At 35.8% G+C, this 18,141-nt stretch overlaps 1 protein-coding gene across 1 annotated transcript in view; it reads right to left on the reverse strand.

Moving 5' to 3' along the window:
- The window catches only part of OTOGL (otogelin like), a gene marked incomplete at its 5' end in the record, with an annotated part of 144,787 nt that overhangs the window by 58,527 nt on the left and 68,119 nt on the right, over positions 1-18,141 (reverse strand). The window contains 6 exons of the mRNA XM_084876944.1: positions 507-674; positions 6,742-6,768; positions 7,304-7,460; positions 8,247-8,363; positions 9,617-9,736; positions 12,210-12,359. Coding sequence (XP_084733070.1) covers positions 507-674; positions 6,742-6,768; positions 7,304-7,460; positions 8,247-8,363; positions 9,617-9,736; positions 12,210-12,359 — 739 coding nt within the window. The remainder of the gene's footprint in view (positions 1-506; positions 675-6,741; positions 6,769-7,303; positions 7,461-8,246; positions 8,364-9,616; positions 9,737-12,209; positions 12,360-18,141) is intronic.

Consider the following 18,141-nt stretch of genomic DNA (forward strand, 5'->3'; position numbering starts at 1 on the left):
GTGGGTCAGTAAATGTGGGGCAGGCACTGAGACACACAAGGGCACATGAGGGTAACAAATGGTCCCAATGGCTCTCTCTGCTCTGAGTTATGTTCTTACTATTTAACATCTTTTTTTATATCAAATCACATTTTTTTTCTTTTCCTTTAACATTAAAATCTTTCAGATGTTAGCTATTAGTGGACTGTATTTCAAAAATTTCAAATTAAGTACAGTGATTAATACCATAAAAAATTTAAGCTGTGCTTTATTTAGGACCAAAAAAAAAAAAAAATCCAATAATCACAATCCTAACATATATATGCCAACAGATAAAGAAAAGCAATTATTTTATATACAAAAGAGATAGATAGTTCATGTACCAGCATCTTATTTTATATTCTCTGGGACACCTAGAAAAAATGCCATACACATATTAGATCCCAAATTAATATTTAGTGAATAAACAACTGAAATAGTGTAAATAGAAAACTAAAATCTTATTTTCAATTGGAAATTATACTTACATGAAGCCTTCTCTTTGAAAAGACCTGGAGTGATCATAAAAATGAAAAATAAATCACCTTGAGTACCAACTCTTGACAAAGGGAAAATACTTCTACTGGTTATATTGGCCCCCAAAACAAGGCCACTCTGCCCATAACTTGCCAGCATAAATGGACCTTCTCCAAGCCCTGTTTAAATACAAATAAAAGAACTATAAATTGGCATAGAATTTTTACATTTCAAGCTATCATTTAAATGGGATAAATTTTAATAACAAAAGCTACTCCAAATCTTGCTGCACATTTAAACATTACTCACCAATAAAATCGCTGAACTCTTTACAAAAATATATACTATAATTTTTGGACTATATACATACATAGTTATGTAATTTATAATATATATACACATGGATGTGTATACGTATACATGTGTGTATAGCCATGCTGGATATAAGGATGACATAAGCTTTCTGCACCTCAAATTTTCCCACCTATATGAAGAACTTTGTCTAATTAACCTTCCACTCTAATATTCCAAGATTCTAATCTACTCTCAATAAGCATAAGTTTGTTTATCCATCAATGGCCAGGTATTCTGATAGTCTTCTAAAAGTAATTTCTTTCTAATAGGTTACATTGCACAAAAACAGAATTCACAGATGTGATATACAATATTTTGCTGTTCTAGGATTATTGAATTTCAACCATGAGGCATGTCTATAAAAAAGAAAATAATGAACAAAATAGATCCAGAGACATGGAAGCATGGAACAAATTGACAAATCTCAGAGGACTGTGGTAGAGAGATTAACCAAAGAATGTATATGTATAAGTATATGCATATGTATATGTATATGTGTATGTATATGTATATGTATATGTATATGTGCATAACCCATGGACACAGACTATAGGGCAGTAGGGCTTGGGAGAAGGAAGTCTTGTGCAGGGGGTCAGTGGAAAGAGAAAAAAGGGGACATATGTAATACTTTCAACAATAAAGATAAATTTTAAAAATATGAAGAAGAAGCTTAACAGAGATATCAAAGATCTTTTTATTTAATACTATCATTTCCCATACACTTAAGTAGTTCCATATAAAGTAGAAAATACTTGCTATAGTTTGTATAGAACCAAACCTGCAGCTCAATCTGAAATTTTTTTCTGCAAATTTAATCTTATAAACAGAATAATATATATTGTAAATAAGTTTGCTAATATTTAAAAATATATAAGTTAGATTTTATGATAATAAGATCAAATTAGCTTCAACCCAATCCTATGTGAAGTTCATTCTTAATCATCAAAATTACTAAGTTAAAAATGATCAGCAGCCGCCGAAACTGGTTTGGCTCAGCGGTAGAGCGTAGGTCTGCGGACTGAAAGGTCCCAGGTTCGATTCCGGTCAAGGGCATGTACCTTGGTTGCGGGCACATCCCCGATGGGGGTGTGCAAGAGGCAGCTGGTCGATGTTTCTCTCTCATCGATGTTTCTATTTCTCTATCTCTCTCCCTTCCTCTGTAAAAATCAATAAAATATATATTATAAATAAATAAATAAATAAAAATGATCAGCAGTATACCTTTTACAGACATATGTATATTTTATGTTATAAGTTATGTAAAATGCTAATATATATGTAGCATGTGGTATTAAAAAAAGATTAATCTGTTTACTCTTATCGCATTTCACTTTCCTTCTATTCTCTAATTTTTTATTTTATTTTATTTTATTGATTTTTTTACAGAGAGGAAGGGAAACAAAGAGTTAGAAACATCAGTGAGAGAGAAACATCGATCAGCTGCCTCCTGCACATCCCCTACTGGGGATGTGCCCGCAACTAAGGCACATGCCCTTGACCGGAATCGAACCCTGGACCCTTCAGTCCACAGGCCGATGCTCTATCCACTGAGCCAAACCTGTTCCGGCTATTCTCTAATTTTTAATTTCAAGAATAATTTTCCTTTTCCAGCCTATTGTTAAGATGGAGGAAAGAACATATTTAAAGAAATCCAAGGACAAGGTTGTTTCCCTTTCAGAATGAAGACCACGCCTGAGAGAAGAAAAGAAAATCATTGGATTAGAGGGTCAAACATCTTTTAAGTAGAAAGGAGAGCAAGAACCAAAATATTCACCATTAGGACCAGGAAAAGAGGCAGGGTCTCAGAGAATGACTTATCTTCAAGCCTGGTCTCCTCCACTGACTCATCAGCTGGGACACCTTGCCTTTCAGCTGCTGTGGACACTTATAAGCCATGAGGAAAAGAGCTTTCTAAGGGAGTTGACACATTGGGTGGAGAGGAGACTTGAAAGAACGTTGCCCCCACACCAAGACAAAGCTGAGCAGGGACAGTGGAGAATTTCTAAGCAGTGCACACCCCACTGCAGTTACATGTACAATGTTTCTCTCTGAGCCCAAGTCAATAAAAACCAAAGAAAACTCTATCATTAGTCTACACCACCTACTGAATTGTTTTCTAGGAAAGACAAGAACAACATAAACTTTCAAGATGTGATATCCTTCAATTTACAAATATGTAAATTTGTATAAATATAGGGTAAGCAAATAATAAATTATAGATAGATAAATGATAGATAATACAAAAACAAGTTGTGTTTCAAATACTCACAATGGCAAACCTACTTTTGCCTACCCCTCTATGTAAATAATGTACAAATTAGTAGATAAATATGTATATTATAATTAGATACAATTCAAAATGAAGAAGACATATATACAACTATAACTTAAGGGTTTGAATACCCTCATGGATATTCAACATAAGAATAGGGAAAAGGCCTGGCCTTCAATATGACTCAATGGTTGAGCACTGACCCATGAACCAGAAGGTCACAGTTCAATTCCCCATCAGGGCACTTGCCCATGTTGCAGGAGGCAGCCAATACATAATTCTCTCACATCATTTATGTTTCTATCTTTTTCTCCCTCTCAGAAATCAATAAAAATACATATTTTTTTAAATGAATAGGGAAAAAGAAATGAATGAACAAAATCTCTGCCCTACTGCACAAGTCCCTTTCTACAGCAGTCTGAAGAGATAACTGCCACCTGAGAAATTCATTTGTATAAAAATCAAACACTCCTGTGTTGACTCCCAGTTGATTGATACTGTGTGTCTGGATTGTTTTCATACATTTTCACCAACATTGAGAGACACAGCCATTGACTTTATCATTAATTTTCTGCAGGGAGAAAAATAATTTTACCATCTACCAAAAGCAATAATTTCCTGCAGTGATTTTTTTAAACATAGTGTTAAGCATATCCTATCAAGAAAACACTGAACATAAAATGTGTACAATATGTTTTAGTGGGATTGTGAAGTCCTTGCTCATTTATGGCAATAACAATACAATACTTATATTTTTGTAAATGCCATAAAATGAACATCAAGATAATATATAGTCTTTGTATTGAAGATTATTGAGAGAATCTCAGCTGTAACCTCTGAATTCATCTGCCTTTTTAAAAAAATTTCCTCTAATAGAATTACAATTATTTATTTCTGAATTTCTTAAATAAGTAAGAATTTTAATAAGATAGTGTCCATGATGTGATAAGTAAACAGAGAAGTATGTCATCTATGAATATCCAAAGAAGAGTAGGCAAATTTACAAGAGCTCTGACATCTTCAAGATGAAAAAAAAAATTAAGAATAATCATTTAAAACATTCTTTTCTGTACTACTATAAAAATATTATATGCCTGTCAATCATCCATTTTATTGCATCATTTTCATGAACTTTTTAAAAAATGTTTTATTGATTTTTTTACAGAGAGGAAGGGAGAGGGATAGAGAGTTAGAAACATCGATGAGAGAGAAATATCAATCAGCTGCCTCCTGCACACTCCCTACTGGGGATGTGCCCACAACCAAAGTACATGCCCTTGACCGGAATTGAACCGTGATCCTTCAGTCGCAGGCTGACACTCTATCCACTGAGCCAAACCAGGTAGGGCTATTTTCACGAACTCTTACTCTCCTGTGCCGATTGGTTCTTCTCCCTATTATTGATAGTTTAGTCATAGAGAATGATTCCCCTGTCACTTCACTGAGTCCATCGGTGTCTCATGAAGGCCAAAAGCCTCATGTTCACCCTCTGAATATGACCAAGATCATTAAAAATGAAACTAAAAAGCTGTTTTTGAAGAATGCTGTAACACATTAGAGGTAAGAACCACCAGTAGAAGTGCACAGACTTGTTGCCAGAAAGGAAAATATATGAAATTAGAAGAGGCAGAAAGTCAATTCTCAGAAAATTCTGTTTCTGGATCCAACGGCCTCCAGAAGGAACATGAGAAAGTACAGACTTTCACAGCAGAACTGCGTGAGGCAGGAATTCTTAAGTGAAGAAGCTATTGGAGTGTTTTCTTTTGTCTTTTTTCTTCCTTTCCTTTTTATTGGGGTGACACTGGTCAGTAAGATTATATAGGTTTCAGGTATAGATTCCTATGATACATAATATTCATATTGCATTGTGTACCCACCACCCAAAGTCAAGTCATCTTCTATCACCATACTGTATATTTGGTTCCCTTTACCCTTTACTACCCCCACCCTCTTCCCTCTTCCCAATAGTAACCACCATACTGTTGTCTGTGGAGTGTTTTTCTTTAATCCGTTTCTGTGTACATTCTGCAGAGTGTATGATAACAACGTGTGGTGATCATTCTTAGAGTAGGATGTGTTAACCAGACACTAGGCAGTGTAGCATGGAAGTGGTCAAGCTCCTGGGTTCTGAACTCAGATTGCTTATAAATCCCAGCTAACAACATTTTGGCTAAGTGACTTTGGCCAAATTATTTACCCCTCTGTCCTTCAATTACTTCCTCTATAAAGTGTTAATAACAATGCATATAGTACAAGCATGTTTTGAAACTTAAATTATAAAGTTGCTAATATAATAAAAACTATTGTTATTATTACTGTTATATATATTAAGCAATCAGTCTCACTTTAAACATGAATTCCAAATGACTGATCTGAAGTATTGGGTGTGTTTTAAATCCTGAACAGGAAATATATATTTTTTAACTATCACAGAATATTTTTAATGTTTGATTGTTTCCTTTATCAAACTTCCATACCTGTATGAAAACAACAAAAAACTAAAATATTTATTTTCTTTTTAATTTAGCATCTCTATTTATCCAAAATGTTCTGGCCTCCTTTGTACTGTAGTTGACAAACTCTGATTCAATAAAGCACCAAAAATGCCTTTGATTGGTTGCTTGGTTGTTGGTGTTTTTGAATGGCTTAGGGAAGTGGTTGGCAAGCTCATTAGTCAACAGAGCCAAATATCAACAGTACAACAATTGAAATTTCTTTTGAGAGCCAAATTTTTGAAACTTAGACTTCTTCTAACACCACTTCTTCAAAAAAGGACCAAAGAGCTGCATGTGGCTCGCGAGCTGTAGTTTGCTGACCATGGGATTAGGGTTTCCTACAACTATTACTCTATTATTTCCATCATGGGTTCATATTTTGTCCAGTCACTGACAAAATAAGACACCTCCTGGATCATCTTACTTTTCTGAAATTAGTGTTAAGTGGCTACACCTTCCTCATTAAACAGGTTTGACAAGAAACAGGTTCCAATCTGCCAACTTCTGGTGCTTTCACTGAGAATATAATTTCATCTAATAGCTTCTATAACTTAGTAACAGCCAGCACCATCTGTTAGACTTCTTACTGCAAATGTGGATGTTTTTAGAGCTAGGAGATTTTCATTATTATTATGAAATTAATATGTTCTCGTTCTTATAATATTTAAATAATTATTTGTGCCCTAACTTATGACTATATAAATTCCTTCTATTACTATGACATCTATAATTTGTTTCCCTTTTCTACAACATAATAAAAGTTTGCATAATTTTCATTTTTATACACAATGGTAAAAGGTATACATTTGGTCTATGTCTCTTTCATTTTACAAAAAAAAATAGCTAACTTCACTCATTCATAATTTCATATCATTCAAAAACTATTGAGGGCCTCCTATGTGCTAAGATGATGGTCAAACCCTCCATCATCTTAGCACATAGGAATAAATTTTAACACAAATACTCAGAAATTTAGATACAGTTTAGAAGGCAAAGGCTTTTATTGAATTGCAAACCAAATTATTAACTATTCATACTTTGTTCTCAGCAAAGTTGTCCACAAACTTTTAATCTGAAGATACATTTAATAGAATACTATAGTGATATTCTTTAACTGTCACATACCTTCATTGTAATAGTCACAATCATGAGCTAAAAGAAAAAAAGAGAAGAAATATTAACATATATGAATCTTGCCACTTACCTAAATGTAAGATATTTATCAATGACCAAGCAAAAGAACACTGAAGTGACATCATTATAAAGTCTTCAGCAGACTAACCATCTACACAAGTACATAATAAGTTTAGAATCAAATTTAAAAGCAATCCAAAATGATGTTTTAAAAAAATGTTTCTTATAATCAGAACAGAGAAACTTCATAGCCATAAGAGGAATAGCGGAATAAACACCTTATGTCAGGATGGCATATAAATAAATTATAGTTCACATGTTGAAGTGACAACAGTCAAACACAGAACAGAAAATATTATCTCAAATTTTTCTGTTTGTAAATCCTTTAGCTATGCTAAAATGTATCTGTATTATCAAAGGAATATACAATTTAGTCATCTTAAATCAATTCTATTTCCATGAGTTTTATGGTATTAGTTCTATGAGAAGATAATTAATAGGATCTCCTTATGACATTCCCACCTAATGATGAAATCCTAAGAGGGATACTTACCACAAACAGTAGAGGATCTCCAGTGAACTGGTACCCCTTCCTGACAACACTTATGCGCATACGCTGCTACACTTGTGCATAAGCACTCACAGTCCCCACCGAGATTACAGTTACAAGTGTCTTCATGGCAATTTTTGGCAAAAGACGTAACATCAATCTGAAAAATTAGGTTAAAAAAATCAATCAATTTCAGTAACTACTAACTATAATTGAGGGAAATTCTAAAGGAAAACTAACAGGTAAATTTATAAAATTTGATACTATCAGGTTATCACTGACACCTAGAGAGTCCTCAATATCTCAAACCTCTATCGTGCTCACCGGAGAAAGAAATTGATTAGGCAAATGTAAGATAAAAGAACTAGCAAAACATGTAATGGGATTAACATACCATATAATTTAAACATATGCAATATAACAGATTTATACTTTGCAGAAGTTCATTGTTTCATCTTTGGAATATTCACATGGCATTAAAAAAAGTTCTGTTACCCGTGGTTCTTTTACTTGGCTTTTATAGATATCTTAAGCAATTACATTTCTAAATAAGTTACAGTCCATCTTGTGATATGTTTCTAAAACCATTTTAAATGTGCTACTGGAAACACTTTTAAACTATACTTGGGGTTGAGGAAGAGCATGCCTATTTGCAATATTCTCTGCAGAAAAACAAATGCAGCTTTGATCCATCTTTTATGGCTTTGATGATGTATGACTCATACATCATCAAACGCTTTATAAACTAGTAGAGATTCCTGCAAATGGATACTGTTAAAAAAGGTGGTGTGGGGAGAGAGGAAATCAACTAAATGCATCACTTTTAAAGAAAAAAAAAACTACCAAATTTGTCTTCCTAACCATGGGTAGCTAAGTTATTTGTCTCAATGTTATAAATGTTACAGTACCCATTTAAAGGTGAGAGATTAGTAAAGAATCCATTTACCACATTGCGACAAGGAGCAAAAACATCGCTGTACAAAATGGAGCATTCTTTCTTGGCATACGGAAATTTGTTCTGATGTGCCTCACAGGGTTTAAATAATTCATGTGCGTTTTCACACTGCGGAAAATGTTAAGGGAGAAAAGAAAGTTTTAGGGGTGATCTGTGAAGCAGAAACCAGAGTAACCAATGCTGACTGTGTCTATGACAAACAGCTAATACCATATATCTTCCTTCTTCCAGACAGGCTTTGCCTAAAGCACACTGCTCAGCCAGCTCAATGTTCATGGCATGCGTTATTTTTTAAAACAACCAAACATACTGTTAAAAATCATAGGACTATTAGAGACAGTACAGGTAAATAATTTCCCAATTGTCTTAAATGCGGCATTTAAATGAATAAAATCATTACATGAGCAAAGGATTCTCTTTCCTTTCATTTTCACCTCTATCATTTCTGTCGCGTGCCATCCTCTGAGTTCTACACACTCGTGACAGCAGGCTCACCGCCCATGTACTCAGCAATGTGGTCTCAGCCCCTTCTAATCTATACCTGACACCGCCCTGGGAAAGGGCATCTGGTCTCTTCATTGCTAAGTACAAAGGCAGTTTTGCAGTCTTCATCTCACTTGACCTTTCTTGCTACCTTTGATTCTGTTTATTACTTTGCCCTTTTTAAAGGTCTCTCCTCACTTGATTTTTGTGGCACCATTTTCTGGGGGAAGAGAAGGAGGGCGAAGAGAAAGATCCTCATTTGCTGCTACTCCCCATCCTCCTTCACCCTTCCTTCTTAGAAAACCTTGACCTTCAAACTTCTCTTTCCCACATTCTATTCACTTCTCATTGCTTCAACACCCTGAATACACTTGTAGCTGCCAAATCTGTTTCCAGCCCGGATTTCTTTACTGAATCTGAAAACTGGGCATCTTCACAAAAGATATCTCTGTCACTTCCCTCTCACCATATCCAAGCCTACTTATCTCTGCACCATTGCCCTGCTCTCACCGTCCCCTGCCACCCACCCTCCGCTTTGTCCTGCCTCGGGGAAGAGCGCCAGCATCCACCCAACAAGCCAGGAAGGCAGAAGACCTTCTTGAATTCTTTAGACTAGTCCTTCCTAATATAATCTTTTGTAATATTTGTCTAATTCACAAATAATTTAACCTCCTTCAGCCTCAGTTTCTCCATTTATAACATGAAGACAACGTCTGTTACATTGTATGGTTGTCACAAGAATGATATGAAAGGACAAATGTGAAAGCAGTTTGTCCAATGTGAATTGCTATACAACTATTACATAAAATTAGTATTATCTAAATAAATGTTCCCATAAGAATAAAATCATTTACTTATAAGATCTATATTCAACTTACCTGTCCTAATGCCCAGCTATCTCCAAACACCTGGGCGTTTCTCACTTCTAAGTTATTAGATGTGGTCATGTCATTTGAAGTACATTTGTCAAAGTTTCCACATAATCCTGATATTTTGTTCTAAAGTAAGAGAAAATTACTAAGAAATATTCTATGTTCACTTTAACATTTAAGGACACATAACTAAAATATTTTAAATGTTTAAGATAGACATTTTAATAATTTATTCAATAACCATTTACAATATGTTTCAAAAACGTGGAGTTTCATACGTAGCTAATTATATTTAACAATTATTTTTAAATTTTCAAAAATGTTCTACCATCCTCCAAATTTTTATCTTTCCACACTTACCAATGTCTTAGCATTGATGCAACCAATATCATAAGTAACATGGAAAAGAATAATACAAACATTACACTTGTATGTATTCATGTATATATAAAATTTTATTGATAAAAGCCCCACCTTCTGATTGTTTAAGGTTTTCTACCACTATAAATGTTGAAACAATAAACTAATTTCTTTTCCTCCTTATTAGACTGAAAAGCCAGAACATTAAAAATATAACAAAAATTAACTTTAATATTTCTATATAATGCCATCATGATACAATGAATAAAATCTAAATGTTACCTAATTTTATAAAAATCATTATGGGTTGTGAAATTATTATTGAAAGTATCATATGGATTATTCACATCAACAATACCCACTGCATTTTCTCAAATAATGTGTAAAATTTTACTCTGCGGGAAAGGAGGTGGACTAAGAATACAGGGAAGAATTTTTCATAAACCATGGAAATCCTCCTTAAAATTTTAAAACGAAGCAAACTGACTTTGTTGGTGTGCTAAAGGGTGCACTGTAGCCCTTCAATGAGGATGAAGCAGACTGCCCATGTCTTCAGCAAGGCTGACAGCAACCCTAGGATTACAGCTGCCAGGCCACTGCTGACCTCAGTGTCTCTGCTCTCAGAAGCCACTACATTTATCCAAAGATTGGACAATCCACCATTGGGGGCAGGGCGGAGTTGGGGGATGCAAAACTAAATGGTTAATTTGTTTCCAAAAAATAGGGGAAGGAGGAAACATGATGAAAAATGGCAAAGGAAAATCATTAAAGACCTATGACCATTATAAAAGTATGTCAACTTCATAAAAGAAATGCAAGAAACCAGCAAACACCAAGGAATAGATTTGGGGGCTTTCTCTCACCTAGGAAAAAGAAAATGACTTCAATATACAATCATATCTAAAATTTATAACATGTTAAAATATTTTTTAAATATATATTTCTCATAGTTTTATGAGGATATGTTATTATAATTTTTTCCTTATTTACCACAAATTATATCCATGTCACAATTTCAATTTCAGATAAACTGAATTCTTATAAATACATCAATATGTCAAAAAAACAATATATAAATTTAAACTACTGAAACAAAAATTTGAATATTTAAAATAATAAACATATTTAAAAATATTTAACAAAATATTTAATAGAAGACAATGTTTAAAACAACTGAAAATATAATTACCAAAATGGTAAGCATCCAAAATTGAATATTAAATCATGAATATTAAATCATAAAACAAACTAATACATCTATACAACAGAATACTACTCAGCAGTATAAAGGAACAAACTATTAATATATAATATCAACAATATGAATGAATCTTAAATATATTTTACCAAATCAAAGAAGCCAGACCAAAAGATTATAGATTGTACAATTTCATTTATATCATATCCAGAAAAATCAAAACTCTAGGAATGAAAAATAGATCAGTGGTTTCCAAAGTTTAAGGAATAGAGGTAGGAGCTTGCAGTAGAGGGCCAACCTGGGAGAAATTTTGGAGTTGATGGATTTGCTTTACATAAGACTGTGGTGGTGGGTATATAACACCAGGTGTTTGTTAAAATCTGTACAATTGTAAATCATAAGAGTATTGTTTTTTACTTTTTAAAAATAATTTGACTATATAAAAATTTAAAAAATAGATCCAGATATGGAGGGAAAGATGAAGTGCAGTTTGTAACTAATGAATCAAACTGTATTTTAAACATATCACAAAACCATGCTAAAGTGGATGGGAAGAAAGAAGCTGACCTGGCGGTCTTGACTCAGAGGATAGAGCGTTGACCTGCGGACTGAAGGGTCCCAGGTCCAATTCCGGACAAAGGCACATGCCTGGGTTGTGGGTTGGATCCCCAGTAGGGGTTGTGCAGGAGGCAGCCAATCAATGATTCTCTCCACCATTGATGTTTCTATCTCTCTCCTTCTCCCTGCGTCTCTGAAATCAATAAAGAAATATATTTTAAAAAGAAGAAGAAGAAGATGATGACCTAAGTAGTTTTGGAAAACTGGATACAGTAAGGATAATACAAAAAGAACTGTATACAATGATGTACTCTAGTTGGTAAAGTGGTTCTTCATTGAAATATGAATTAGTAATTCTGAAAATATAACCCATTTCTTTAAAAAAGACATTCATCATCTTATTTCCACAAAACATTAAAAGGCACATGTTATTTCATAGTTTGCATTATCACTTGGACTGACCTACCAAATAGGTTGACCTACCTTCCACTGTGGTCCAATTTTGATATGAATGGTTGTCTTTTTATCCCAAAGAATAGTGATATCTTTCTCTGGGAAGTATACCACCATGTAGTACCCTGCCTTCCAAAGCTGGTATGTAGGTTCATTTTCCAGGAAAAAACCTGATTGCTTCTTTAGAAATAATAATAATTATTTTTTAAAGTAAATTCATTGCTTTCAAAATGTAAACATTAAATTATGATTTACTAAGTAGTATCTGTATACTAGTATTTTTGCTCAGTCCTTCTTTCTGAATCCTATAATAAATGACAAAACAAATGCATTAAATAGGAAATACATAAAATGGGTTTTATGAGACACAAGCTGTTGAATGGGCTCAACATGGATTAATGAGCCAAAAGGGAAAGGTATTTCAGTTATAGAAAAAAGCATGAACAAGAGCATGGACATAGAATAAATTAAGACAATATATCAACTGACTCAGAAATTCTACCTTGACGATGTATTACTTTTCCTACAAACACACATAATTAGAAAATAAAAGGACCAAGCTGAAGTTAAAGGAAAGGCCCTGGGTACCTCTGAGAGTCTGAACTCAACCTGGTAGCATCCTTGTGCTTAAGTCTGTGGTTGGCAAACTGCAGCTCACCAGCCACATGCAGCTCTTTGGCCCCTTGAGTGTGGCTCTTCCACAAAATACCACGGCCTGGGCGAGTCTACTTTTGAAGAAGTGGCATAAGAAGAAGTTTAAGTTTAAAAAAATTTGGCTCTCAAAAGAAATTTCAATTGATATAATGTTGATATTTGGCTCTGTTGACTAACGAGTTTGCCGACCACTGGCTTAAATGAGAAAGGCATTCTATATAATAAAAGCCTAGGTGGTGTGATGCCCTTGCATGACATCATCACAATATGCCACCACAAGATGGCTGTCTTCATGTCATCACAAGATGGCCACAAAAAGATGGCTGCCACAAGATGGCCGGCAGGTGAGGTAGTTAGTGGCAATCAGGCCAGCAGAGGAGGGCAGTTAGGGGTGATCAGGACATCAGGAGAGGGCAGTTGGGGGCGATTGAGCCAGCAGGGGAGCAGTTAGGCATCAATCAGGTTAGCAGGGGAGTGGTTAGGGGGCAATCAGGCTGGCAGGCAGGCAAGCAGTTAGGAGCCAACAGTTCCAGATTGTGAGAGGGATGTCCCAGATTGGAGAGGGTGCAGGCCAGGCTGAAGGACATCCCTCCATGCACAAATTTTATGCACCAGACCTCTAGTCTATATATATAAAAGCCTAAGTGACCAAATGACTGAACGACTGGATGACCAATCGCTATGATGCATACTGACCACCAGGGGGCAGGCGTTCAATGCAGGAGCTGCCCACTGATGGTCAGTGTGCTCCCACAGCAGGAGCACCATTCAACTGACCTACAGACTCCTAATGTCGAGCTCATGGATGGCAAGTGTAGCTGCAGAGGTGCAAGGCTCTCTCACCTCTAGGCAGCACTACCTTGCAGGGCTGGGATGAGTGGGAGCAGCTTGGCACCCAGCCCAGGCTCAGGCTCCTCCCAGGCCACCTGCCACTTCGTGCACTACTACACCCCTTGGGGGATGTTGGACTGCCAGTTTCAGCCTGATCTCTACATCCCCTGAGGAGTCCCAGATTGCAAGAGGGTGCAGGCCAGGCTGAAGGAACCCACCAGTGCACAAATTCATGCACTGGGCCTCTAGTTGACTAATAAAGAAAAAAATTACCATGATAGGTCAAGAGAAACTCTAAAAGTAAGAAAAACATTTTCCTGTTTTGACAATGGGCCCGTATTTTCACTTTTCATTAGGTCCATAAAATGTGTTGCCTGCCTTGGCCCCAAGTCACTCTCTGCCATCAACCTATTTCTATTGTTTTGATTACACTTTTCAGTACCTTTCTGCTATCTGATTTGTTTGCAGCTTTATTGTCTGTCTTCCCCTCAGTTGATTGTCAGCTCTTTGAAAGATGTACTTTGTCAACTCATGGCAGTATCTTCAGCTTCTAGATCAAGCGCTGATTCATTAATTTTTAGCACCTTCCTGTATTGGCCTGTTCACCTTCCAGCCTGATCAGCAATAAGTAAAGCTTCTAATGTGGCTTATAGCTCCATTTTAATCATGACATTATCTTCCACATATTTTTCTGTTAAAGTTCCTTGGCTGACTGACATATCACTAGACCATAACATGAATTTTTGGATAAGGCAACTTATTAGACTTCCTTCAGGTTAGTTCTGCATTAATTATCCTGATGTAAAAGTACATCTTCTCTATTTGCCTACAGAACAGTTTTTATTAGACAGGACAGTTTACTACCACACGATAATTATATTTGATCAAAAAGAGATGCATATTCCTTTTGTTTAAAATTAGGAAGGAAGAATGCTTCTCAGAGAGCACGGTATTATAAATTGCCCAAAATACAGAAATCCACATTAGGTGATAAATACAGCACTTTACACAAACTCTAGTGATGTTATAAATGTATAGAATTAACCCTGGCTGGTGTGGCTTAGTTGGTTGGAGCATTGTCCTATATGCCAGGTTCTATCCTTAGTCAGCGAAAGTATGAGAAACAACTGATTGATAGTTCTCTCTCCCTCTCTCTCTTTCTCACTCTAAGATCAACTAAAAAATAAAAATAATAAAAAAATAAAAATAAAATGAATGTGAAGAATTACAACAAAGTACAGGTTAAATTCATAAAAAGTTTATATCCTACATCTATAACAATAAAAGGGTAATATGCTAATTAGACCAGATGTTCTTCTGGACATCATTCCAGATGTCCTTCTGGACAAATCCAGGGCTGTAGGGAAGTCAGCCCAGATCTCAGGTGTCAGAGGCCAGGGGAAGGAAGGCCTACTTTTGCACCAATTTCATGCATCAGGCCTCTAGTTTTTAATCAAAGTATAATAGAAGTGAGCATTTATTGGGGAAGAGGGGGAGAGAGGTTCATTTTCTTTGGCTAGATGAGCAATTCATTTTTCATAAAGTAAATGGTTCTTATTTTCACTTTTAATGTTAAAGAACAATATTAGTGAGGGATTTTTTTATAGTCAAATTATCTTTATGACCTTTCCTCATCAACTGCCTACAGGTGAAAATTGGATTTGAAAATTACACAGAGCTGTAACTACTACTTCAAGAATGTGTTAAACTGTCTTCATAAAAGCATTATTTTCTCTTCAGGTTTTGTTTTTTAATACATCCTTGTTCTTAGAGAGAACCTTCGTCTATAAATGAATATCCAGTTGATGGTTATACCAAACTGTAGTAATTACTTCAAAAGGATGTCAACATGATTATAGAAACTCTGTTTTGTCCAAAGCTTGAGGGCTGCCTGGCTGGTCTCAATGTCTCAATGTTTCTGACTGACATGTAAGTTATGTTCCAAAGGAGGGGTAGGAAACCTTTTTCTGCCAAGGGTCAATTGGATATTTATAACATCATTCATAGGCCATACAAAATTATCAACTTAAAAATTAGTCCGCTATATTTGGTCAAATATGTAAATAACTCACTCCTAATGCCTTGGCAGAGCCAGACCAAATTATTTCGAGGGCCTTATATGGTCCACAAGCCAGATGTTTCCCATCCCTGTTCTAGGGAACTGGTTCTCAAACTTAAGTATGCGAAAGAATTTGGGATACCATTAAAAATAGATTTTCATTCTCAACCTCAACCATTCTCATTACCAAGGTGAACTTAAGAATCCTCTTTTATAAAAAAAACTAGAGGCCCAGTGCACTGATTGGTGTACTAGTGGGGTTCCTCAGCCTGGCCTGTGCTCTCTTATAATCCAGGGGCCTTCAGGGGATGTCAGAGGCCCGGTGCATGGATTCAGCCTGATCCCCACAGGCCAGGCTGAGGGACCCCACTGGCGCATGAATCCGTGCACCAGGCCTTTAGTTTGCATGTAAGATCTTTGGTTAATCTCTTCCTGCCCTCCCCCATCCTTCTGAGATTCATCAGTCTGTTCCATGTTTCCGTGCCTATGCATTGAGCATCTGCCCCCTGATGGTCATTGTGTGTCATTTATACTGGTCAAACAGTCAGTCATTTGGTCACTTGGGCTTTTATATATAGAGATATTTCAGATGCAGAAATTTTTCAGGCCAAACTTTGGATAAACACTGTTTTAAAATCTCAGAGGACACTTTTTAAGGGCCATATGTTTATTCATTCTTACTTATATCCAAAACTTCTTACTTGTAAAATAAGTTCAAATGTCTTACACCATTAAAGACCTCTCATGATCTGAAACCAGCCTCCTTGTCTACTGCCCCTGCCATCATGGCCCCTGAATTAAAGTCAATCTGGACACTTCTCCCCAAGTCACTTTGCCATACCCTCCCTCCAGTATTCCCCATACACTTCAATTAAACTTAACGACTTTGAGTTCTTCAAACATGCCATTTTATCTTTCAATTCTGGTCCTTTCCTCTCTATTGATTGCCTTCCTACTCTCTCTCTCTTTATTTGGCTAATACCTGCTCATCCTTTATGACTCAGTTCAAATCATTACCTCCAGAACATGTCTCTGAGTCTTTAAAAATAAGGAGGGTAAAGAAGAGGAAAAGAGTCATTTCTTGAAATTCTTTATTTAGTTTAATCTTCACATGAACTTAAGAAGTAGAATCACCCCAAATTTACAAATGGAAAAGCTACAGTTTGCCCAGAGTGACACAGCTAGCAGGTGATAGAATAGGGATTCCAAGTTGAGTACTAACTAACTTCAGAATCTGTGCTCTTAACACCCTAAACATCCAAGGTTAGTTCAGGTCTTTTTCTCAGGGGTTCCCATACTATCTGTACATATTCATGCCATGCATAACACATCACACTACATATCCTTACTTACTTGAATATATTCCCCACCTCAGAAAATATCCTTAACAGTGAAAGCACAGTGACTTTTCACTGTTTCAATCTTAATAATTAACACAGATTTTGATATATAGTAGACATAAGCTTGAAAGAATTATTCATTCTTTCAAAATGAGCAGGCTCCAGAATGTAAGAATAAATAGGGTGACAGTGGCTCCAATTCTCACATAACTCATAGACAAATAGAGAAGACAACCACTCTCCTAATTTCACTAAAGTAGGATACGTGAAGAGGAGATCCTGAAAGAGATAAAACGAGACCTAGCACATAAGAATAAGTTAATGGATAGGTTGAAGGTGGTTTCAGGTATGAGCAATGATAATTAGGAAGAAAAAAGTGAGAGAACACAGAGCTCTTGAAGAACTGATAAAACCCCACCTTCTGGAACCTGGGTCAGAGTAGAAAGTAATGAGATGTAGGTGAGGAGAGGTGGCAATGGTCAGATTGGTGAGGCCTTGTGAGGAAATGGAAGTCACTTAAAGTTTTGAAGCACTGGAGTGACAGCTTAGATTTCCATTTGACTGGAGTGTGTCAGGATCAATTAGAGGAAGTCAGGAGTCTAGTTGGGAGCATGTTCAAGTACTCTAGGTCAGCGTTTTTCAACCGCTGTTCCGCGGCACACTAGTGTGCCGCGAGATGTTGCCTGGTGTACCGTAGGTGCAGACAAGACAAGAATTTTATAATTTTTCACTATTTTGTTTACTTAATATTTCATAATAAAGTAATTATAAAATACTTTCTTTGTGTTTATTTGATTCCTATTCAAGAGAATTACTTTATATATAGTCAATATAGGCACAGAGTTAAATTTTTTAACATTTTCTAATGGTGGTGTGCCTCGTGATTTTTTTCATGAAACAAGTGTGCCTTTGCCCAAAAAAGGTTGAAAAACACTGCTCTAGGTAATAGGTGACTGTTGGTAAAGCCAGAGTGATAACCATGGGAATGAGGAAAAGATAAAATAATTAGAATAATGAGAATTAGAGCATAACCAAAAGAGACATGTCAAGTATGACTCACTGTAGCCACATAAAAATA

The sequence above is a fragment of the Pipistrellus hanaki genome (genome assembly GCF_964339955.1).
Source record: "Pipistrellus hanaki genome assembly, chromosome: 3".
Classification (NCBI taxonomy): domain Eukaryota; kingdom Metazoa; phylum Chordata; class Mammalia; order Chiroptera; family Vespertilionidae; genus Pipistrellus; species Pipistrellus hanaki.